General features: G+C 41.6%; 1 protein-coding gene across 1 annotated transcript in view; it reads left to right on the forward strand.

The window, feature by feature from the left end:
- CNTNAP5 (contactin associated protein family member 5) overlaps positions 1 to 26,486 on the forward strand; it is a 777,193-nt gene that overhangs the window by 718,154 nt on the left and 32,553 nt on the right. The window contains exon 21 of the mRNA XM_084892213.1: positions 4,747 to 4,834. Within this exon, the coding sequence (XP_084748339.1) occupies positions 4,747 to 4,834 (88 nt within the window). The remainder of the gene's footprint in view (positions 1 to 4,746; positions 4,835 to 26,486) is intronic.

The raw sequence follows: 26,486 nt of genomic DNA on the forward strand, positions 1-26,486 counted from the left end.
GTTAAGAGAATAGTCAGATTGTGGTACTCTTCTGTCCAAAGCCATCTTGAAGTGACCTGAGAGGATCTCCATGAGCCAGCACCCTTGCAATCTTCTCATCTATCACCATCCCTCTGAACCTCTGAATCTCCGTGCTTCACACGCTGATCTCCTTTTATTTCCAGAGTTCTTGAAAGCTCCCTGTCCTTTTAAGGTCAGGGGTGTGTGGATATGGGCTATGAGAGGATGCTGGTTTTACTGATTGGGTGGAAGTTCAGGATTAACTGTCAAATATGTAATAGAAATAATAACCCCTGGGTAACTTCAAATTAATATTCTTACTTTAGCATTTACTCTTGAAATAAGAAGGAAAATCATAGGAGAAACTTTGGTTTTAGGCCAGAATGAAGGAGGAAAGAGATAGAATGATGAGTTCTTGTTTGAATGTGTTTTGACTGAGGTCCTGAGGGGACATCTGGGATGCATTCTGGTGCACATTTGTATATAAGATGCCTTTTTCCTCCTCCTTTTTTTAATTTAATAAATATTTATTGTTCAGATTATTATAATAGTTTCTCAGTTTTCCCCCATAGTTCCCCTCCACCCAGTTCCCACCCCACTCTCTATCCTTACCTCCTCCCCACTGTTCTCATCCATAGGTGTACAATTTTTGTCCAGTCTCTTTCTGCACTCCCCATTCCTCTTCCCTCCTGAGAATTATCAGTCCACTCCCTTTCTATGCCCCTGATTCTATTATATTTGCCAGTTTATTTTGTTCCTAGGATTTTTAATTCATTTGATTTGGGGGTTCACTTATTGATTGATATGTGTTTGTTTTTCATAATTTTTATCTTTACTTTTTATTCTTCCTCTTCTCAAAGAGTATCTTTCAGCATTTCATATAATATGGGTTTGGTGGTGATGAACTCCTTTAGCTTTTTCTTATCTGTAAAACTCTTAATTTGACCTTCCATTCTGAATAACTTTGCTGGGTAGAGTAATCTTGGTTTTAGGTTCTTGTTATTCATTCCTTTGAATATTTCTTGCCACTCCCATCTGGCCTGCATAGTGTCTGTTGAGAAATCAGGTGACAATTGTATGGGAGCTCCCTTGTAGGTAATTAACTGTTTTCTCTTGCTTCTTTTAATATTCTCTCTTTGTATTTTGCTCATGGCATTTTAATTATGATGTGTCTTGATCCTTTTTGGATTTCTTTTGTTTGGGGTTCTGTGCACTTCCTGGACTTGTAAGTCCATTTCTTTCACCAGGTGGGGGAAGTTATCAGTCATTATTTCTTCAAACAGGTTTTCAATATCTTGCCATCTCTCTTCTTCTGGCACCCCCATAACTCTGATGTTGGTACCTTTGAAGTTGTCCCAGAGACTTCTTACACTATAACTTTTTGGATTCTTTTTTTTTTTTCTTTTTGCTTTTCCAGTTGAGTGTTTTTTGTTTCTTTGTATTTCAAATCTTTGACTTGATTCTTGAGTTTCTCTAGTCTGCTGTGGGACTCTGTATAATATTTTTTTTTATTTCAGTCATTGAATATTTAATTTCCAGTTGGTCCTTTTTGATATCCTTGACCATCTGGCTAACTTTATCGGCCTTTTCTAGGAAACTCTTGAGAAACCTTATAACCATGGTTTTGAATTCTATATCCAGCTGTTTATTTTCCTCAATTTCTTTCGTTTGTGATATGATACTTTGTCTCTGCATTTTGCTGCTTCCCTGAGTTGGTAGGGTAGCTTGTGTGTGCTAAGTTTCCTATATGGCCCAGTCGGTCAACCTCCCCAATCACCTGAGGTGGACACTCTTGGTGCACTCCTTTGTGGTCTATGTGTACAGCCTTGTTGTAGTTAAGTCTTGATTGTTGTTGGTATCACTGAGAGGAATTGATCTCTAGGTCAATTGCCTATATGTATCAGCTGTTTCTACACTGGGAGACCTGTGCTGGAGATAGTCTTATAGGACCAGACTTGCAAAAATTGCAAAAGCCCCTGTGCTCAGCTGGGAGGGGGTGGAGTCATAGGGCTGAGCAAACAGTCTTGGTTTCCCGTCAGCCCTGCCCATGCGCACGTGTGTCTCCAGACCTCTGCCTTCTGTGGCTCCTCTGAGTTTCCACCTGACAGTCCAGATTTCCCCAGGCTTGCCTGGAACTTTGGTTCAGTGCAGTTAGACCTGGGGTTCAGTGCAGTCAAGAGCTTCTGATTCCCTTCCACTAGGGAGAGCTAGTGGCAATCTCAGCAGTCTGGCTTCTCTGTGTGCACACATGTGTGCACCTCCAGACCCTGCCCGCCATGGCTTTCTCGAGTCTCTGAGTCTCCGTGTGCCTTTCTCTCTACCTGACAGTCTAGACTCCCCTCCGTATGAGCCTGGGTCCACGGTGTTTTGCCAGGAACTAGAGTTCAGTGCAGTCAGAACTGGGGTTCAGTGCAGTTGGGGGCTTCCTTCCCTCTCCCACCAGAGAATGCCAGCCAGGCATTCAGCTGTCCTTCCTGTTTGTGCCTGTGTCTTCGTACCTCAGTCCTTTGCAGTTCCTTTAATTCTCAGTGTGCTTTCCTCTTTCCTTGCAGTTATAGAATTCCCACTCAGCAAGATTTCCTGTTCATTCTGTCTTTTAATTGTAGTTTTGAAATTGTTGTGCAAGGCAGCAGTATAGGTGTTTACCTATGCCACCATCTTGGTTTCTCTCCTCCTCCTTCTTTAGAATTCCTAACTTCCAGAAATGAAAGACACAAACTGGGAAGTGAGAGAATTACAAAAGGTATTTCCTTTTCTTCTCCCTCTAAAAAATTCCCACCAATCAATTAATAGGCAATGATAAGCACATAGTGGTTAATGACATACAATTTCCAAAGCATTGAAGGGAGCAGAGAGAACTAGAGGCAGAGACATTTTTCTTTCTTAACTTCAAATCCACTTTTTTAACCAGTAACATAATATGCTGGCCTCCCTGACACTCTCCCCTTCAGTCTCTATCCCTTCTTCTTCCTGCCCATTTAGAACAAACTGCTTAGTAAAATCAGAAAAGGGGAGACTATTCTACTCCTCCATTTCCCTCTACCACCACCACTGTCCCCCATCCTTAACCTCCACTTGTCCTGTGGTCTCAGGGTCTCTGGCAGCACTCAGAACCTGTTAGAGAGAGAAGCAAGCAAGACAGATGCATCCAGTACCTGATAGCAGATCCCCCATTCCCCAGGCCTGGAGTTATTCCTACTCCTCTCTTCTGTTTCTGATGATAGGAAGGAGACCTTGAGGGCTGGGTCTGCAGCCAGAAGCAAGAATTGCTAGTGATGTTTTGAGGATTGTAATAGGATTAGTGTGTTTTAAGACAAGTGCTTGCAGAAATGGCTGGGTAGGGAAGTTGAACTTTAATCTAAAATGCACTTATGACAGTAAACAGATTAAGCCAGTGCCCAAAATGCCAGAAAAACAACAAGCTGTAGAGGAGGAGGTGCCAGGCATTCTTGAAACCAAGTATCTAATTGCCTCTTTGGAAAGATGAAGATCTGTAGGTCAAAAGAGTTACACAGACCTGGGTGTGAATCCATGCTCTTTACTGATACTATGTGTCTTGGTCTAGCTATGAGTCTTGGACTCACCTCTCTGAGCCTCAGCATAGTTACCTTTAGAAAAGGGGGGTGCAGGTAGAACTCAGTGCAGTCAGTTCTCATAAATATCATATGAAAGAGCGGAGTTAAGGAACCAAGCCTGAGGCCTCTCACCTTGGCATTTTCCTCCCTTTCTCATCTCAGTTAGTGACCTCCAGATTCTGAGTTCAGTCAAGCTGCTCAGCCAGGTGACAGACCGGAGCCTCCAATTGTAATTAAGAATAAAAAGTGTTGAGCTAGAAAGTAACAATGAAAAAAGTCTAACACAAAAATGCACTTCCCACTCAATATTTAAATGATGCCCTGGGCCATCTCGTACATATAGAATTCCTCAGAATGAATGTTTTTGGTACTCCCCTTTTTACTGCTTTCCTACATTTTTCATATTGGTTACAGCATCTGAATTGGTATAGTTTTCAGGTGCCCTCAGACCATGTCCTGCCTCAGCCCATGTCCAATACTCCATCACTAGCCTCATGTCTTTTGAGTCATTCAACCTTCCTCTCTAAACCTCATTTTTCTAAAACCCTTTTAATTGCCATTTGCCTCCCTCTCTCTTTCCTTAGCCATCTGGTAAGTCCTTACAAAGCAGAAGAGAAGGATGGGAATGACTCATGTACTTGAATAATTGTCTTTCCCATGTAGGACATTTGAGCATGGCCTGTCAATGTCCAGGGAACCTGTGGAGGAGTTGAGGGCAGAAGGCAGGGGAATCTCAGCTGAAGCTTTATTTCTCCAAATTCTGCTGCTGCTTTCCACTCAGCAGGATATCCCCACTCACCTTAGCCTCCTCCCCACCTGTATTATGGAGGAGGACCCCTGCCCCTGCTGGGAGCGGCAGTCTCAGAGAATAGAGGAGGCAGGTGAGAGCTCTGAGGTAGCATAGGAAGAGAGCATCTTCAGGGCAATCTGAATCTATGGGCTTATTTAACCACTCAGCAAGCCTGTGCTGGGAATCATTTAGCCTTCTTTTTAGTAGACCCTTTAGAAGACATATATTGATAAGATATCCATAATCTCAAAGAACCAATAGTTTATTGGAGAGGGTGGGGAGAAAGAAAGTGGGTCATTATGACGCAGCGTAATGCAAAGTTAGAGCTGTGTGCCCTTTGGAGGCAGACGTTGTTGATACACCTTGTTTCTTTCCCTGCAGGTGGATGAGCAGCTCCGACTCAACCATAACTTCTCCCCGGAAGTGGAGTTCAGGGCTGTGAGGTCGCTCACCTTGGGCAAAGTCACAGGTCTGTACTCTGGTCCACTGGGCTTTGTCCACGTGAGTGAGCCAATGATTTTCACCAGGATAGTATGTGATTCAAATCTAGAACCAAGATTTCTGGAACGGGAGAAGCTCTGATATGTGTGTGGAGGGTTGGGAATTGGCATTTGCCTCTGTACTAGTATTACAGAATCTTGAATAGGATAATTTAACAAAAAAAAAACACTAAGTGAATGTTAACCTAATCTAGAATTAATCTATTAATTTAAAAGGCTTGCTTAATTTTTTACTTAAATTTATTTAATTTTCACCTAAAGACATTGAGAATTTGAAAACACCAGTTTTTGCTTTGCTCAAATCCTTAATCTCTTTACTAATTTATCCATTGAAAAGGGATTGAAATATCTTACTATAATTGTGGATTTTCTTTTATTCTACTGGAAGTTCTATGAATTGTCATTTTTATATTTTATGAAGGTATTTATTAAATTCAGGGAAGTTTAAAACTTTCCAGTGATTTTAATGAGTTTTTTAAATTACTGGCATTATTTTTAAACTTTAATTTCTCTTGTGATAAAATCTACTTTGTTATTAATAGAGCCATTCAAGTTTCACTTTAGTTAGTATTTACCTGGCCTATTTTTTCCATATATTTTCTGTTAATATTTCTTTTTCTAAGTCTCATGTATAATCTTATGAAAAGCATAGAATTCAATTTTGCAATTTATCCAGTCTGACCATCAGTTTCATAAGTTGGCAAAAGTAAGTCCCTTTATATTTTGGGGTTACTTATTAAGGTTGAATTTGCTTCTGCCTTTTTATTTTCTACTTCTTCAGCTTTTCCTGTGATTCTATCTTGTTTTTTTTCACTCTCAATCACAGTACATTGCAGAAACAATAACCAGGGACATTTTAAGGAGGAATGAATTTAACACAGGAAATAATTTGTTTCCAGAATTATGGCAGCTCTTCTGGTGTGGACTCTTGTGAGTCTTTCAAAGTGACTCCCACATGTTTGAGTTGATTAACAGGGAGCTGTCACCAATGAGGACATCATTAATGCCAGCCTGAAGACCAGAGTCCACTGTGACCTGACACTACATGTCAGTTTCTGAGAGGAGAAGAAAGAGGCCTATGAAACTGGTGGCAGAGGACACGTCATGTGCCATGACTTCCTGGGGCAGTAGAAACAGTTGAGAAAGCAGGACAGTGACTCTGGTCTCACTGTACCGCTCAGATTCATAAATTAAATACTTTGATTTTTGGAGAATAATGTGCATCCAGAAATCTAGTTTCAGTTAGGTCTTAAAAGTGCACATTTTAGTTTCCAATGGCAGTTGAATGAGCCAATCAAGTGACTAAACTCAAAGTTACATTTCATGTTTATTTCTTATTCCATTATTTCTTTTTATTAGTATTTTAGGTACACGTTGCTATTTTTGTTTTACCAATGCAATCAGTAATCTACTTGTTTTTCATTCCTTCCTATATTTCTGAACACTCTACTTACCAGGTTTTCTCTTAATGTTTCTATTGTTTGCAAATTCAGGTGAAATTCAATATTACATTAGTTTCTGGTATACAGCATAGCAGTTAAACATTTATATAACTTATGAAGTGATCCTCAGTAAATAGTACCTACCTGGCACCATAGATAATTATTGCAATACTTTTTACTAGATTTTCTAAGCTACGACTATTTTGTAACTGCTAGTTTGTAATTCTTAATTTCTAGCCTTTTCACCAAGCCCCAATCTGACAGCCTCCTCCAACCTGGAAGCCTTCCATTTGATCTCGGTGTCTCTGAGTCTGTTTCTGCCTTGTTTGTGCATTTATTTTGTTTTATAGTTTCACATATAACTAAAATCATAGAGTATTTTTCTTTTACTTATTTCATTTAGCATAATATTCTCTAGGTCCAGCCGTGTTGCTATAAATAATAAGATTTCATTATTTTTTATATCCTAGTAATATTCAATTATATTTATATTGCATATTATCTTTATCCAGTTATTTGTTGATAGTCATTGAGTTTGTATTCATTGCTTGGATATCTAAACTAATAAAAAGGTAATATGCTAATTAGACCAGAGATATTCCAGATGTCCTTCCAGAAAAAACAATGTTGGCAGGGGCCAAGCAAGAGGCAGTTAGGGGTAATCAGGCTGACAGGGGAAGCAGTTAAAGCAAGATAATGCCAGCAAGGGGGAAAAGTTAGGGGGCTATCAGGCTGGCAGGCGAGTGGATAGCAACCAGTGGTCCCAGATTCTGAGAGGGATGTCCAACAGAATCTTTAGGGTAATATATATATATATATATATATATATATATATATATACACACAATAGTATCATGATATCTGCAAATAATGACAGTTTTATTTCTTCCTTTCTAATACAGATATCTTTTATTAGTATTCTTATTTTATTGATGTGGCTAGCACTGATAATACTATGTTGAATATGAGTGTAAAAGTGTACATTCTTGTCTTATTCCTGATCCTAAGAGAAATGCTTTTAGTTTTTGTCCATTGCATATGATTTTAGCTGTAAGTTTGCACATATGGCATTTACTATGGTGAGGTGTTTCCTCTAGTTCCATTTTGCTGAGAGTGTTTATTATAAATGGGTGCTGATATTGACAAGTGCTTTTACAGCATCAATTATATCATCAGACAACTTGTATATTTTATTTTGTTTATGTGGCGCATCACTTTAATTAATTTGCAGATATTGAACCAATCTTGCATCCCAGGAATAAATCCCACTTGGTCATGCTGTATTATCTTTTTTTTATGTGTTACTGAATTTGGTTTACCAATATTTATTTATAATTTTTGCATGTATGTTCATCTGAAATATTGGCCTATAGTTATTTTTATACTGTCCTTGGTTTTGGAGTCAGGGTAATGCTAGTTTTATAAAATTAGTTTTGAAGACTTCCCTCCTCTTGAATTCCTTGGCATCATTTAAAGATAAGTATTAAGCCGAGACCTGTTTGGCTCAGTGGATAGAGCGTCGGCCTGCAGACTAAAGGGTCCGGGGTTCGATTCCGGTCAAGGTCATGTACCTTGGTTGCTGGCACATCCCCAGTAGGGGGTGTGCAAGAGGCAGCTGGTCGATGTTTCTCTCTCATCGACTTTTCTAACTGTCCCTCTCAATTCCTCTCTGTGTAAAATCAATAAAATATATTAAAAAATAAATAAATAAATAAAAATAAAGATAGGTATTAATGCTTCTTTGACTTTTTAGTAAAATTCATTTGTGACGTCATCCAAGACTATTCCTTAATCTCCCTCCCATATTACAACCATCAAAATGTGCTCCGCATGTATAAGTTTGTTTCTATTTTGTACAGTTATTTATTTTATTTTATTCTATAGATTCTACATAAAAATAAATAATATGGTATTTGTCCCTTTCTGTCTGACTTATTTTACCAGTACTTAGTATAATACTCTCTAGATCCTTCCATATTGTTGCAGATGGCAAGATTTCATTATTTTTTATAATTGATTCATATTCCACTGCATATATACTATCTGTTCTTTATTCATCTGTCAGTGGACACTTAGGTTGCTTCCAATTGTAAATACCCAGAAGTGGAATTGCTTGGTCTTTCTTGTGTCTTATTATAGCTTTTTATAAAGTCTATTATGCCTGATATAAGTCTGATATAAGTACTGTTTCTTGAGCTTTTGTGCCTTTTTCATTTTTATGAAATATAATTTTCCATCACTTTTCTGTCAATCTCTGTGCATGTCTTTTTATATGAAGTGGGCCTATTCTATACAACATATGTGCGGGTCTTCTTTTCCTATTAATCCTGCCACAGTATATTTTATTGAAATATTTATCCCATTTGCATTTAAAATAGTTATTTATAGGTATGTAGTTATTGCTATTTTATTCATATTTTATAATTTTCCTTTTTTTTTCCTTAAATAAGTTGCTCTTTTTTTGCTTTAATACTCATTTGCTAGTGATGAACTCCTTTAACTTTGTTTTTCTTAGAAGTTCTTCATCTCTCCTTCAATTTTAAATTATAGCTTTTCTGGGTAGAGTATTCTTGGTTATAGGTCCTTGTTTTTATCACATTAAATATTGTGTGCCAATCTGTTCTGGTCTGCAAACTTTCTGCAGAGAAATCAGCTGACAAGTCTTGTGGGTGCTCCCTTGTAGGTAATTAATTGATTTTCTCTTGCTGCCTTTAAGATTCCCTCTTTGTCTTTCACTTTTGGCATTTTAATTATATATCTCGGTGTGAATGTTCTTGGGTTCATCTTTGTGACTCTGTGTGTTTCTTAATTTTGTTTGTGTTTTCTTTGCAGGTTAGAGACATTTTCTTTTTTTTTTAATCTTTATTGTTCATATTATTACAAATATGTTTCTCTCCCCCCTGCGCCCCAATTGCTCCCCTCCACCAGGTTCCCACCCCACCTTCTGCCTTTTCCCCATCCCCCATTGTTCTCATCCACAGGTGCACAGTTTTTGTTCAGTCTCTTCCCACATCCCCATTTCCTCTTTTCCCCAAGAATTGTCAGACCACTCCCCTTTCATACCTCTGATTCTATTATATTCACCAGTTAATATTGTTTATCAGATTTTTTTTTAATTCCCCTGTTTTTTTAGTTTCACTTGATAGTTACGTGTTTGTTGTTCATAATTTTTATCTTTATCTTCTTCCTCTTCCTAAGTAACTCCCTTCAGCAATTCATATAATTCTGGTTTGGTGGTGATTAACTCCTTTAGCTTTTTTATTTGTGAAACTCTTTATCTGGCCTTCAATTCTGAGTGATAGCTTTGCTAGGTAAAGTATTTTTGGCTGTAGGTTCTTGCTATTCATCACCTTGAATATTTCTTGCCATTCCCGCCTGGCCTGCATAGTTTCTGTTGAGAAATCAGCTGACAATCATATGGGTGTTCCTTTATAGGTAACTACCTGCTTTGCTCTTGCTACTTTTAATATTCTCTCTTTGTCTTTTGCTCTTGGAATTTTAATTATTATATGTCTTGGTGTAGTCCTCTTTGGATTCCTTTTGTTTGGAGTTCTGTGAGCTTTCTGAACTTGTAAGTCTATTTCTTTCACCAGGTGGGGGAAGTTTTCTGTCACTATTTCTTCCAGTATTCTTTCGGTATCTTGCTCTCTCTCTTTTTCTGGGACCCCCATAATTCTGACGTTGGTTCACTTGAAATTGTCCCAGAAGTTTCTTACACTATCTTCAACTTTACGGATTCTCTTATCTTCTTGCTTCTGCAGAGGAGTGTCCTCTGGCTCTTTGTGTTCTAAATCTTTATCTTGATTCTTGAGATCTTCCAGTCTGTTTTTAGGACTCTGTGTAATATTTTTTATTTCAGACAATGTTTTCTTCATTTCTAGTTGAACCCTTTTTATTTCTAGTTGATCCCTTTTCATATCCTCATAGCTCTCATTTATTTTATTGGCCTTTTTTAGGAAATTCTTGAAAAACCATATAACTATAGTTTTGAACTCAATGTCCATTCTTTTCTTTTCCTCCATCTCCTTCCTTTGTGTCCTGCCTCTTCTCTGCATTTTAGTAGTTTCCCTGATTTGATGGAATAGTTTTGTGTGCTAGGTGTTTTGGTAGAGCCCAGTAGCACAGCCTTCCCAGTTACCTGTGGTGGACAGTTTTGGTGTAGCCCTTTGTGGGCTGTGTGTGCAGTCTTGTTGTTAAGCCTTGCTGATTGTTGGTATCACTGGGAAGCATTGATCTTCAAGCCAATTGGCTGTGAGGATTAGCAGTGTCTCAGCTAGGAGGGCTTCTGTACTTCCCTTGGATAGGGCAGAGTCTCAGGGTGGCGCAGAGAAGCTTTGGTTCCCTGCCAGTCTTGCCTTAGGAAAGTCCTGTTCACGGTGAGTCTCGCAAGATTAGTTGCAGGCGCACGCACCTCTTTGGTAAAGGCTCAGACAAGCTTTGGATTCCGGTCAGTCCCTCCTTAGAAAAAGCCAGCCTCTAGGAGAACTTCTGTGCTCCGCTTGGATGAGGTGGAATCTCAGGTTGGTGCAGACAAGCTTTGTTTTCCTGTCAGCCCCTCCCCAAGTCTCACAGTAATGGCCACTGGCTTCACATACCTCCAAGTGATCTCTGCCTGCTACCTGACAGTCTGGCATCTCCCTGACTGGGGCTGTCTATCAGAGCAATAGGGTAATTCTGTTTTCCTCCCGAAACAAGAAAGCCACCGTGCATTAGCTGTCTGCCCTCTTCGCACACCGGGAGTAATCCAGCAGCGAACTCAGCCCAGCCCACCCTCTCTGCATGCCTGGAGCCAGCCAGCAGTAAACTAGGCCCAGCCCGCCCTCTCCACACACCAGGAGTGAGCCAGCTCCTTTTTGCATGCACAGTTCTCTGCACCTTCACAGTTTCTGAGGGTCAGCGTGCCTTCCCAGATGGCAGAGCCTCCTCTCAGCTAGCCGTTCAGTGCTTCAGGGCAATGCCTCCCCTGTTTTCCAGTTCTAAATTCAAATTTGTTGTGGTAAGCTGAATTTGGGTGTCTACCCTATGCCTCCATCTTGGTTTCTCCAGCTCCTGAGTTTTTTGAAAATCCAGCTCCTGAGTTTTTTTGAAAATCCATTTTCCATCATTCTCTTCAAAATAAGGTTTCAATATCTTCCTCTCTCTCTTCTCCTTTACATAACCTTATGATGCAAATATTGTTATACTTGATATTGTCCCAAAGGTTGCTTAAAATACCCTCACTTTTTAATAATTCTTTCTCTTTTTTGTTTTTTTGCTGAGTTTTTTTTTTTTCCTCATTAACTTCTAAATTGTTGATTCAATCCTCTTCTTCTAGTCTGCTGTTGCTTTCTTCCTGGTTTATTTCAATTTCAGTAGTTGTATTCTTTATTTTAACCTCTTCTTTTAATAGGTTTCTATGACCTTCTTAGGTTTTTATCCCCTTTTTAAGATTCTCATTGAATTAATCTATTCTTCTCCTTAGTTCATTGAGCATTCTTATAACCACTGCTTTGAACTATGCATCTGGTAGACTACTTACCTCCATTTAAATTCAGTTCCTTAACCCCAGGTTTTCTCTTATTCTTTTATTTGGAACATTTTTCCTTGTCTCCTCATTTTGGCTGACCTCTGTGTTTTATTTCTGTGTACTAGATAGATCTGCTACATCTCCCAGTCTTGACAGAGTTGGCTTATATAATAGGTGTCCTTTTGTAGGTCAGCCTTTATCGCTGTTTGCATGTCAGTAGATACTATTGGCCTTCAGTCAGACTGACTAAAAGGTTTTGGCCGTGAACACATCATACAAGCTACTGTGTAGAGGGTGACCCTACACAGCAAGATTCAACCCAGCAGGTGAGAGGGTAGCCACTACTGAGACCATCCTTTGGGTGTGCAGCTTGCAGAACTAATAGGGTGATGCTCTATTATGGTCTGTAGTGTGCCATCAGGCGTACTGGTTCTGGGTCCTCTTCCAGGTATACTGGAAGGGCTTTGGTGCTTGCCAATTTTAGCCACTGTCTGTGACTGACCCAGGGCCATCTGATAGGAGCTACAAAGCAATCAGTGGTTGGTAGCTGCCTATGCTGAGGCTGGAGATTCAGGGTAGAGGCCATGCTGTGAACTTAGGTGGAGTTCCACCAGAACTGGTGCTGCTCATCCAAAGGCACAGGACACCTCAGGAACAGCTGCTACTTGCTGGCTACCGATGGTGCACGAGTTGGTTTGGGGAGTCATCGGGATGGGGCTAGTAGTATTCACCAGGTAAAGTATATTTAGATTTGTCACCCATCTGGAGGATGTGTGAGAGGAGGGCTCACCACATTACTTAGTTTCTCTCCATTTGTCTCTAGTGCCTTTGCAGTTGCTGTGCCTTCTTCACTGGAACTCAGCATGAGTGCCTGTGAGCTAGTGAGTCTATGTGCAGGCCCTTTAAGAGGGCACTGTGTTTCTAGCAACTTTTCAATCACAGAGATATATGGAATTATCATTGATTTTCATAGCCAGATGTTTTGGGGCTCCTCATTCTGGCACTTGGGTTCCAGTTTGGGTATGCAATATGGGAATGAGATCCTTGATTCCTCAAGGGTATCATCTGTAGCTGAAATACCTTTCCATGTTCTCAACCATAACATGTATGTGTGAGATCAGTTTGTTTTGACTCTTCACCCATTCTATTAGTCTTGACTTGGCTTCTTCTTTATATGCTTACCTGTAGGACTTCTGTTAATCTAGTTTTCAGATAAATTTTCTGGTTGATTGTTCTGTACTTAAGTTGTAATTTTAATGTGTCCTAGGAGAAGGAGGCCCAGTATTTAACTACTCTGACATCTTGACTAGAACTATTTACAAAATTTAATTTCCTTCTCTTTGTAGTAAATCCTTCTGAAATTTTTTTTGCAAGTGATTCTTTATATAAAATTTGTTTTTATTTTACATTTATTATTGGAAGATGTTTTCACTAGACTTATAATTAAACATTGAAATATACTTTCCCTGAGTTTAGAAACAACTGTTCAGGTGTGTAATGGACTGAGCTCTTTCTCACATGTGTCAAACACAAGACCCGCGGGCCAAATCCAGCCCGCCAGGCCTTGCAATGTGGCCCGCACCGCGCTGTCATCACTGCACTCCGCTGTCAGTTTATGACATTGTCAGTTTATGACTGTTCAGTAAACCATTCAGCCCGTGATTTAGGCTGGATTTTAGATTTTGGCCCCTTCTCTGATTGAGTTCGACACCCCTATAAGATCATAAGAACCTATGATACACATATCTGCCCAATTCTGATTTCAGTGATGTTACAAAAGAAATTTGAAAGTGTCCAACTAGGAATGGTTATTAATGCTAGTCAGAAATGCTACCAGAGATTTCAAAAATGTTGGTAGAGTAAGTGTAAGCTACATTGACACTCTCCCAGGACCAAACTGGAAAATACAACTAAAATACAGAAAAGCCACCCTGAAAAATAAACTGAATACTAGATGGAGAGAATCCTGATAACCAAGGATGAAAAGTGGAGACCACATAGAGACTGGTAGGAAGTGCAGAGGTGTGAAAAGACTGACTGAGCTCCCACGGAGAGCAGCTGAAGTTCCGGAGGGATATCTCAGTTGTGGGAGGTTGCAGTTGAGAACTCTTGGGTCTAAACGCCAGATGGGGATCCCCGGACCAGAGAGCCAGAACTGAGAAAGGCACCCACATAACATCTGACTATGAAAAGTGGCAGTGTTGCTGCCTGCTGAGAGACAACACCATCTTAAAGGGCCAACACAAAAAATTCCATGTGCAGCCAAAACCGGTTTGGCTCAATGGATAGAGGGTTGGCCTGCAGACTGAAAGGTCCCTGGTTCGATTCTGGTCAAGGGCATGTACCTTGGTTGTGGGCACATCCCCAGTAGGGGGTGTGCAAGAGGCAGCTGATCAATGATTCTCTCCCATCAATGTTTCTAACTCTCTATCCCTCTCTCTTCCTCTCTGTAAAAAATCAATAAAATATATTTTTTTAAAAATTCCATGTGCAGCAGGTAGAGGGAGAGCAGAGTAGATTGGACCTGAGTGAGCAGAAGCCAGGATTGGGGACTCTGGGGTTGGAGCAGAGGGCAGCTGCTTTAGTTTTCTGTGCTAAGTCATTCCCTCATGCCTAGGAGGAAATTCTGCTCTTGGAGACTTTGCTATCCAAGCTGTGTTTTCTGGGGGAGAAGCAGTTACCACACCCTGTTTGAAAACTACTTGCCCCACCCTGTGATACATACCCTGAGGCTAATCAAGTCTGAGTGTCAATGGGACTGCAGGCAGAGGTGGGTGTCTGGAGGCTTTTAGTCTTTCCCTGATCTAATCCCAGTCCTGGGTCAAGGAAAAGCAGACCCTGGTGCATATGTCAGTCTTTTCCAAAGCCACTCAGAGGGAGCCACAGCTCTAAATTGCTGATAACTCCAATTCAGATTTAGCTAATACACAGACACAAACCTAAATAGGCAGCCAAAATGGGGATATAAAAACACAAGACCCAAATGAAAGAACAAGAGAAATTTCCAGAAGAAGAGCTAAATAAAATTGAGATAAGCATTTATCAGACATAGAATTCAGAAAAATGACAATGAGGTATAATCTCACAGTTGTCAGAGTGCCTACCATCAATAAATCAACAAATAACAAGTGCTGGCAAGAATGTGCAGAAAAGAGAACCCTAGTGTACTCCTAGTGGGAATCCAGTCTGGTGTAGCAATTATGGAAAACAGCAATTATGGAATCTCCTTAAAAGATTAAATATGAAACTCCCATTTGACCCAGTTATTCCCCTCTAGGCATAAGAAATCAGAAGCACCAATCAGAAGGAATGTATGCACCCCTATGACCATAGAGGCACAATTTACAATAGCTAAGATCTGGAAACAGCCCAAGTTCCCATCAGTACTGGTAGGTGAGTGGATAAGAAAGCTGTGGTACATTTACACCATGGAACACTATGTGGCAGTAAAAAAAGAAGCATCTCTTACCCTTTGAGATAGCATAGAAGGACCTGGAGAGCATTATGCTAATTGAACTATGCCAGTCAAAAAGAAGGAAGTATCACATGATCTCACTCATATGTGGAATCTAATAAACAAAATATACTAGTGTACAAAATTGATCCAGAGACGCAGAAGCATGGAACAGATTGTGAAATCTCAGAGGAAAGGTGAGGGAAGGATAGGAGAGATCAACCAAAGAACTTGTATGCATATATGCATTACCCATGGACTCAGACAATAGAGTGGTGAAGGACTGGGGCAGGGCACAGAGACTAGAAGAGGAAAAGGGCACATATGTAATACTTTCAAAAAATATAGATTTAATAAATAAAAAAAAGGGCTCACTGGCACTGGAGATCACTTTTGAAACCCTCTTGGGCACATCACTGTCCTCTTCTGTCTGTTTCTGCTGGAGCTCTTGACAAGCTACTGTCAGGCTTTCCTGCCTCTCAACATTCTGGGACCATCCCACGCCGGGATCAGACCTAAACAGGCAGTTGGACATTTCCTTAGGGGTCCCAGATGGGAAAGGCTGCAGGCTCGGCTGAGGAACACACACCCCTGTGGATGAATTTCTTGCACCAGGACTCTACTCCTTTATAATAAAAGATAGTATTCGAATTGACAGAACAGCTGAAGGACTGGTCATTATGATGCACACTGATCATCAGGGAACAGATGCATAATTCAGGTGATCAGTGCAAGCACTGCTCAGCCACAAGCCGGGCTGATGGCTGGCAAACACAGCGGCCTGCCTCTGTGGCAGCACTGACCATGTCTGACTGCATCCTTAGGAGGCCTGCTTGGACATTGTCACCATCTGGGATTTTCACTTGACATAAATTGGTACTTTGACTCTCATTCTAACACTTTTTCTAAAAAAATTTTAAAATGACAGTCTTGGGTAATTGTTGTTTTACTGAGACCCGATCTCTGCGTCAGTCGAACATCCCTCAAGAGCTCCCGGACTGTTAAAGGGTGCAGGCCTGGCTGAGGGACCTCTGCCATCACCCCCAGTGCACAGATGTCGAATGCTATGATTGAATAATACGAATGATGCAGCGGTGGGTAAGTGGTGTTAGTGATAAAAGCAGAGCTACTCCACAATCTTACAAAAGTCTACTGCTCTGTTGGACATTTTCACTCTAAAGCAATGATTTGCAAACACTTTTATAGTAGATACCAAAGGCATACAAGTATGCCCAATTCATTGTCCCCATTTTCTTAAGTACCAACAACATTCTCCTGTAAAGCAACAGTTAATCATTTTCTTTCTGTTAGAAAAAGGTCCAATTCAGCCGAGACCGGTTTGGCTCAATGGATAGAGCGTTGGCTTGGGGACTGAAGGGTCCCGGATTCGATTCCGGTCAAGGGCATGTACCTTGGTTGCGGGCATATCTCCAGTAGGGGGTGTGCAAGAGGCAGCTGATCGATGACTCTCTCTCATCGATGTTTCTAACTCTCTATCTCTCTCCCTTCCTCTCTGTAAAAAATCAATAAAATATATTTAAAAAAAAAAGAGGAAAAAAAAAAAAAGAAAAAAGTCCAATTCAGCAAGTTAGGTGATAGTAATTTAGTGCCAATGATGGTGCAACATGTATGTGCTACAAACATACCAGGGTAAACAAACAGTCTTTTTTCTGAGAACTCCTATGATGTTGAGGCAAGTCCAGGGAAGAAGCAACCATAACACTGACATTGTGTTATGGGTTTTTACCTATAGCAAGTCCTGAGATGTAGCATGGTTTGTTTCTTGGTTTAATTACATTCTGAAGTTCCCACAAAGATTTCTTGGTTTGGTTTATTGCATCACTGGATTTTAGGGAAAATAACATTAGGAAGAAAAAAATAGATGGCATATTTAGAGAAGTCATTTTTTTAGACAAGATCACCTGTTTCTGGAAAATTACTTATTTTTTTAATAAAATATGAAAGTTAATTCCTTACATTCAAACACTGTGACTTATCTGTGTATTTATAAGTCTCTATCTAACTTGGCCCTGGTACAAGATCATAGACATTCAGATAGATTTAGAAATTTAAAAAGTTTTTAGAAATTTAAAAGAGGAGAGGTCTTAGTGTACTGCAGATTTAGAACGTAGTTACTTTGTACAATACAGAATCATGTTTAAGGTTAGATGGGAAGGAATTGTAGTACTGCTTTAAAACTTTAGCGACCGGATTCTGAATGGTTATTAAATGAGGATCTTCTCATGCCATGCCTGCAGAATTATTTGTCTATGCAGCCAGCATTTACTAATTCCTTGCCTACTTGCCAGTTTGATGGGCCAAAGCTCACACCAGCAGAGACATTCTTCTTCTCAGATGGCTATTTCTGCTCTTATGTAGCTTCTAAGGAGCCGCAACAATTGGAACGATTCCCTTTCAGCCTGCATAGCACTGAGCTAATCTGGAAATTGCAGGACGAGCTGTGAGCACTTTCCCTGGGCCTGATAGAATGCAGTGAGTTCTCATGGCCTCTGTAAAACAGGGATCTTTAATTCTCCCAAATCCCTCAGTTTTGAACTTGAAGCCTACTGTGTGTTCTGTAACATCAAAGTATTATTGAATGAATTTCCTGACTGTTTTCATGTTAAATCATTTCCCAAACATCTTGTAGAAGATGAATTATGGCTGCCACTTTCAGAAAGCAGAGCAAAATGTATGCATAGACATGAAAGGTGGCTACTTCAAAGGTGGCCACTTCAAAGTGTGGAAAGACTGTTACGCTCATTTTTTTTCGTCCTTCTTCTTCTTTTTTTTTTTTTTTTTGTGTGTACACAGTTGGGCACTTATGAATCAAATCCAGTGCAGTTGATATTAAAATGGAAGCAAATTTATGAAGAGAAAGATGCAGCTTTTACATACAAACTAACTCATATTTTGCACTCCCTCCTGTAATGACTGTTGTGTAGCAGGATGGAGTTTTCTAATCTGCAGCACCTTGCTGGAAAAATGAAGAAGGTGACACGATTCAGTTAATTCATAGAACTGTGTACAGAGTCCATGAACTGTTATATGCAAAGTGTTTAGTATTTAGCACCACCCAATAAAAATTGGTTTAAATCATTTTTGTGTTTTGAAGATTGTGGGAACATAACAGGAAATGGTTGTTGTTTTCCTGAGTCTGGAAAGGTGACCCTGAGTTAACGTCAAAGATGCTCTCTTTGTGCCCGGAATCGACATTTCTGAACCCAGGTAGCCTTTAGGGTTTAAGTGTGAGTCTCTCTCAATTAGTGCTCAGTCAAGGCTGTGTCAGGCTCACCCCAGCTTAAACAGTAATGACAACAGAGGTTATGATGGTTTGTGCAAATGCGGGGGTGTTCCATGTGTAGGTTTTGCTTTAGGCACAGTGAGGATCAGAAGTTCAAATCCCACTGTGACTCTGTCTCTCGCTCCACTTCTGACTCTTCTCATTTCCTGCAGGAACTCATGCTCAGGCAGAATTTCAATGATAACAGAGTGGAATCATCAATCTCATGCTTAAATACTTGCATTTCAGGAAAGACTATCATTTCTAAAATTTTTAGAAAAAGTGTTTGAATGATGCTCAAATACCAATTTGTGTCAAGTGCAAATCACAGATGGTGACAATGTCCAAGAGATTAGAATCTACTGACTGACCATGACTGGGCTACACACCCAGATCTGCAGGGGAAGGCTGATTAACCACATGTGTTCTGAGGACAGGAAAAAGTTATTTTCCAATGGAAGCAGAGGTATTCTTACCAGAGAGTGAGATGGACTAGTAATCATAACAACTTCCTAAGGGTACAAATCTTGTACTTTCTACTTTGAAAATAAGCAGCATTGAATTTCAACTGAGTTATCTTGGATCCATTACTGTTCCTTTTAAAAATAACGAACTGCATTTTTTCTGGTGGAGAAATGCAATAGGTGGTTTAGTGTCATAAAATGAATGGGGATATGCATTGTCTTCTTATATAAAAGCAATTCTATATTTTAAATGAATCTCTTCATGGCAAAAGCCCAGACCTACTCCATGCTGTGGTACTCAGTAAAAGTCATACCTGTTTTGGTAAAACCAAAGCACCCATTGCCAGCATGCCCCTGAGGTACTTGTACAATATGACCACTTGCCCACTCTGCTTATGCAGGTGGGCAATCAACGAATGAAGCAAAGGCAGCTATGGTACAGTGTCAGCTACGGACAGTCCTCAGTTGCGGGGAGCTGTGGCTACTAGTCTGATTCAGAGAGAGGTGGCCTTCACAGGCCATGCCCAGCTCTGTCTGCCCTTTCCTGGTATATTAGCAAAGTATGTTTTATGTGGTCCATCAGAAGACACAACACGACTGTTATTAAGACTGTTATTAATGAAAAGTTTAAATTAATTCTCATTACACAAAAATTATTGAGCCTTACTGCGAAGCCAGTACAAGCAAACAAGTGGGCTGCCCTTGCTCTAAAATCCTGCTTACTTATAAATGGGCTTCATTCATATGAAAGCTATCAGGTGCAGTCAGGATTATTAAAGTTTTTTGTTTGTTTTTTTTAGTTTTGGAGTTTCTCTTTTAAGATATGCTAAATACTAAGTGTCCTCACTAATGAAATAACAATGATAATAAAAAGAATATAGCATTTACATCATTCCCTTATAGTATAATGTTAAAGGGTATTATTTTTACTATTATCATTTAATGATATAAACATCTGTGCTGTTTCCAATTTTTAAACATAATATTTCTTAAATTTCATTTATAAATTTATTTTATTCATTATATATTATATTATATTATATTATATTATATTATATTATATTATACTAGAGGGCTGATGCACGGAATTTATTGGGGGTGGGGGGAGTTATGCCTCAGCCCAGCCTGCACTCTCTCCAATCTGGGACCCCTCAAGGGATGTCCAACAGCCCACTGGGATTGGGCCTAAATGGGCAGTTGGACATCCCTCTCACAATCCAGGACTGCTGGTTCCCAACTGCTCGCCTGCCTGCCTTCCTGATTGCCCCTAACTACTTCTGTCTGCCAGCCTGATCACCTCTAACCACTTCCCTGCTAGCCTGATTGATGCTTAACTGCTCCCCTGCCAGCCAGTTGTCCCCTAACTTCTCTCCTCTGCTGCCCTGGTCACCCCTAACTGCCCTCCCCTGCAGGGTTGATCACCTTCAACTGCCCTTCCTTGCAGGCCTGATACCTCCCAACTGCCCTCTCTTGCTGGCCATCTTGTGTCCAGATGGGGGCAGAATCTTTGACCACATAGGGGAAGCCATATTGTGTGTTGGAGTGATGGTCAATCTGCATATTACCCTTTTATTAGATAGGATAGAAGCCTGGTGCATGGTTGGGGGCCAGCTAGTTTGCCCTGAAGGGTGTCCCAGATCAGGGTGGGAGTTCTCTTGGGGCATGGGGTAGCCTGAGCGAGGGACCTGTGGTAGTTTGCAGGCCAGCCACACCCCCTGGTGACCCAAGCAGAGGCCCTGGTATCTGGAATTTATTTGCCTCCTACAATTGAAACTTTGTAGCTGGGAGCAGAGACAAGCCTCCTGCTCGCTCTGTGGTGACAGCAGCTCCTGTTTGGATTTGTTTCCCTTCTATAATTGAAACTTTGTAGCCTTGAGTGGAGGCTTAGGCTGGCAAGAGCAGATGGAAAGCGGCTTCCTCCATTGACAGGGAAACACCTTCCTCCTGCTCTCTGTGGCTGTAGCCATCTTGGTTGGGTTTATTTGCATACTCACTCTGATTAGCTGGTGGGTGTGGCTGGTGGGTGTGGCTCGTGGAGCAGAGTGATGGTTAATTTGCATATTACTATTTTATTAGGTAGGATTTATTATACTATACTAGAGGCCCGGTGCATGAAATTCATGCAGAAAAGGGAGGATGTCCCTCAACACAGCCTGTACCCTCTCCACTGTGGGACCCCTTGGGGGATGTCCATCTGCTGGTTTATGGACATCCATAAACAGGCAGACGGACATCCTTCTCACAATCCAGGACTGCTGGCTCCTACTTCTCATCTGCCTGCCTGCCTGATTGCCTCTTACCACTTTGCCTGCCAGCCTGAAAGCCCCCTCATTGCCCCCTAGCTGGCCTAATTGACACCTAACTGCTCCCCTGCCAGCTTGAATGACCCCAAATGCCTTCTCCTGTGGGGTTGAGGAGACTGGGGGACTCTGGCTGGATGAGGTGGGGCTGAGGGGACTGGGGGACTAAGGCCAGATGAGGCAGGGATGAGGGGACTGGGGGACTCCAGCAGGCTGAGGTGCATGGCACCTGACACACGCTCCCCCCACCCGCCTTGGGCAGGGCTGAGGGGACTCGGTGCTGCCATTTTGTGCCTGTGTGTGCAGCTATTTTGTGAGGGCATGGCAGTCAATTAGCATATTCCCTCTTTACTGGCTGTATGTGCTGCCATCTTGTGAGGGTGTGACAGTAAGTTAGAAAATTCCCTCTTTATTAGATAGGATTGTATTATATTAGTTTTAGGTGTACAGCATATTGGTAAGACAATATAATACTAGAGGCCAGTGTATAAAATTCATGTATGAGGGGTCTCCTCAGCCAAGCCTGCATCCTCTCCAATCTGTACCCCTCAGGGGATGTCTGACTGCTGGAACCGGCATCCGACATCCCTTTCACAATTCTGGACTGCTGGCTCCTGATCACTCACCTGCCTGCCTGCTTGGTCGCCCCTAACTGCCCCCTGCTTTCCAGCCTAATCACCCCTCACTGCCTCTGCGTGCTGACCTAACTGCCTCCCCCTGCCATCCTGATTGCCCCATGCAGCCTGCTTCTTCAGTCATTTGGTCATCCCTCACTAAACCCCCTGCTGGCCTGGTCATAGGCAGCCATCTTGTGATGGTGTGATGGTCAGGTTGAATATCCTCTCTTTATTATATAGGATACCAAGTGATCCCCACAATGTCTAGTACCCATCTAGCATCCTGCATAGTTATTACAATATGATTGACTATATTCCCTATGCTGTACTTTACATCCCTGTGATTATTTTGTAATTGCCAATTTGTTCTTTTTTTCCCTAACCTTTTTTCACCCAGTTCCCCCCATCAGTCAACCCTCAGTTCCTAAGTTCTCTTTTTTTTCCCCCTCAAACCAATTCAGGAAGCAATTATTATTATCATTCCTGGTTTATAGATAAGTCAACTGAGTCACAGAATTAAGTTATTTTACCAATGTCACAAAGCCAACAAGTGATAGATGTAGCACTTAGAATTGGACACTGTGAGTTTGGATTCCACATTCCCAATAGTGCTGCCACAGTTTGGTTTTTCAGGAAGAAACTAACATATTTCAGATAATGTGCACTGTTTTTCTGTGTGGCTCCTGAATGAAAGCCTAATGTTCTCAGCTGTGGTATACTGAAAGTGGATGCAGGGCCATACTTTAATTATGGATGGCAAATAGCATGTTCACTATAACCCAGGCTTTGCAATTGGCAACCCTGGGTTCAAATCACAACTCCAGCACCATCTAATTGCCTGGATGAATTACTTCATTCACTGAGCTGCACTTTTCTCAATTGGAATATAGGTTATATTATCACAATGCCTGCTATTATTTATTCAATTATGCAATACTAAAAATAAGTAGTATAAACACTAACATTTAATAAAGTCCCAAAATAAATGTTTGCAATAATAGCAATAATCCTAATATATAAAAAGCCAGGGGCTGTTGAGATCGAAACAACCAGATGGATGACCAAACAGCAGGCTGTGTGGGGCGACAAGGCCAGCAGGGGGGTTAGTGAGGAATGACCAAACAACTGAACATCAGGCTGCGTGGGGCAAACAGGCTGGGGGAGGTGTAGTTGGGGGCAAACAGACCAGCAGGGTGGGGCAGTTGGGGGTGAATAGGCTAGCAGGGGGTCAGTGAGGGGCAACCAGGCCAGCAGATGGGGGGAGTTAGGGGTTGGCAGGGGGAGGCAGTTGGGAGAGATCAAGCAGGCAGGCAGGTGAGCAGTGAAGAGCCAGTGGTCCAGGATTGTGAGAGGGATGTCTGACTGCCAGTTTAGGCCCAATCTCTGGAGTCCCGGATTGGAGAGGATACAGCCTGGGCTGAGGGGAGCCCCCATGCATGAATTTCATGCACTGGGCCTCTAATCTTACTAATAAGGCCTAGGTGTTCCTCGCACCATCATACCGTGATGCCCTCACTCCATCACCAGATGGCTGTGCACATGACAGGTGCACACAGGTGGGCAGGGCTGGCTTGACTCTGCGTGCATGAGGGCACTGGAGGGAAGTTGACCAGGAGGTGCATCAGGGGAGTCCTGTGGGGCACCAGCTGCTGGGTGGAACTCAGGGGAGTCCCACAGTCCTGTGGGCTAAACATCAGGGCTAAGGTCACCACACCCACTGCATCTCCACCTGGGGGAAACGAGATTCAGCTCTCGTGTCAGGATAAACCTAGTATAGTGGGAGCTGCCCACACTCCATGTCCATTCCCTAACCTTGACCTGGGCTATGAACATGACAGAAAACCTCCCTAGTCATTGCCTGGTCCCCTATCCTGAGCTTCTCACCACACACAAGCAGTAGTTTCATTTCCTGACAAGAGCAGTGACCTCACTTCCTGATGATGGAGCCCAACAGAACATGGAACCCTGGTAGCCAGGCAGCCACGTTCTAAAACAGCCTCTACCCAGCTCATTTTATGAAGACATTCCACCCAGGCATGTTCTGCTTTATGCTGCAGTCCTGCTGCCATGATAGGCAAAGGGCCAGCCATGACAGCTTCTTCCACCACTGATGCTGCTAGCTCCACAGTCAGCCCTAATGCCTCTGGCCCTTTTCACAGGGGAACCCAGAGGTAACCCCGGGATGCCCAGCATGGTTTTCTTAGAGACACCACTCTCAGCCTTGTGACTACTGGGGCACAGCTCCTGTGGGGCTTTGGGATGCTGGGACTCAGGGGAGTCCCGCAGCCCTGAGTGGCAACAGCTTTGACTCTGTGTCCCTGTGGGCACTGCCACAGACTGACAGGAGGGAGGAGGGAGCTGGATGCCTGCACCCATGACTTGGAAAACAGTGATATTAAAATATTTCTTCTGATTAATTCCCTTCCAATGTGCACAAATTTGTGCACCAGACCACTAGTAATAATATAAGAAGCCACTCAAGCCAGCCCAGTGTAGCCATGACTCCAGTTTTGATTGGTAAATAGTGAGTGCATGGATGTGTTAAGTTCTTAGTTCCTGAAGGACTCACCTTGAAAGAGATAAAGCAGGCCAGACTACCTGACGTTGTTAAATGTATGCTCGCAGAAATAAAGCTGCCTCTGAGGCATCGTATTCATGTAATACTTGGTGGATCAACTAAGCTTAAAAGCATGGGCTATAGTCTGATTTTTTGTTGTTGTTGTCTAATCCTCACCCAAGGATATTTTCCCATTGATTTTTAAAGAGAACAGAAGGGAGGGGGAGAGATAGAGAGAGACATCTATGTGGTAGAGACACATGGATTGGCTGCCTCCTGAACACACCCAGACCAGGGCTGGGGATTGAGCCTGCAAGCGAGGCTCCTGTCCTTGACCAGAATCAAACCCAGGACCCCTCAGTCTGTAAGCCAACGATCTATCTACTGAGCCAAACTGGCCAGGGCTGTAGTCTGATATTGAAAGATGTGGACCACCACCTCTCATCCATTTCCATTCTCAGGTCGGGGTGTTCATGGGGCTCCAAAGGCGGGACCCGAGTCTTACTTATGGCTTTACCTCCTTGCTCCCTAACATACTGGCAGGAACATATGAAGGGCTCTATAATGTTCTTTTAAGAAAAATATGTATAATGTATAAACATTACAGCTAGGAAGGAAAGGCAGTTCTACTTACATTAATGAGCTTAACCTCATATAATTAGATGCAGCTAGACCTTGGATGAGAGTCCCCAGGCTCTCACACACTGTGTTTCTTTCCTCACAGTGGTGCCTGGCAATAAAGTGGAAAATTAATGCCTTTGGAATCAGACCTCTTAGAACTCAAATCCTGTAATGGTCACTTACCAGGATCGTCACTACCAAGTCTACCTCCCTGAGCCCTGGTTTCCTCCGCTATAAAGGAGGAGGAATAATAATTGCTTTAATGATTTGTTCTGAACTTAAGAGATAATGTATATCACATGGCGGTATTTGAAAGCTGCAGCTATTGTTAATCTGATCATGCAGCCATCCTACCTATGATCTCCTTTGTCCTGTCCTTAACAATGACATTGCTGTTGATTTATTTACCCATTGCCTGAGGATCTAAGTCAGTGTTATAAGTGTCACTATTGACAGGTAATGAAGTAAAGAGGATTCAGCTAACAGTCATTAGCTCCCTACAGTAGCCTTCTAGGTACCTCTCTTGAGCTTGGTTGGAGTGGATGTCCCTAGTTGGTCAGAAGCTGAAAGGAACAAATGGAACAACCACAGAATGGAATTCTAGACATTTTCCCATGGATAAGAAGAGGAAATCAAGGCATGGAGAGGGTCACGTGGCCACTGGTTACTCATTTAGTCTACTGGGATTTTATTTTTGAAGGATATCATTAATAATAAATGGAGTATTTAAACAGGTTAAAATAGTATGAAACTCATGTCCACTTAAGAGTGACTATGGCACCAAAACCGGTTTGGCTCAGTGGATAGAGCATCGGTCTGTGGACTGAGGGGTCCCAGGTTCAATTCCGGTCTAGGGCATGTACATTGGTTGCAGGTGCATCCCTGGTAGGGGGTGTGCAGGAGGCAGCCGGTCAATGTTTCTCTCATTGATGTTTCTGATTCTATCCCTTTCCCTTCCTCTCTGTAAAAAATCAATAATATATATATATATATATATATATATATATATACACATATATATATATTTTTTTATTTTTTTTTTTAAAGATGACTATGGGACATGCAGTTCTAGGAGAGACTGGATCTGAGTTCCTGGATCTTTCCATTTCTCTTGCCTGGTATTATTCACAGTGACCAGTGTCAGGACTCCCCACCTGCAGCTAATATGCTAATGTTCTCTACCTTTTGCTTGATAAAAAGTCACAATGCCTGCTTTCTGGTTGAAAGACTAAATAAGTAATTTATTCTACTTTGAACTTTTCTGGTTTGATTTTATTATTTAAAATAAATGACTGCCTATTCTAATCTACCTCAAAATTTGTATATATGCTTTATCTTTCCCATTTATTTTCTCAACTTGTCACAAAATTCTTCTAT

This window comes from Pipistrellus hanaki (assembly GCF_964339955.1).
Source record: "Pipistrellus hanaki genome assembly, chromosome: 8".
NCBI lineage: Eukaryota > Metazoa > Chordata > Mammalia > Chiroptera > Vespertilionidae > Pipistrellus > Pipistrellus hanaki.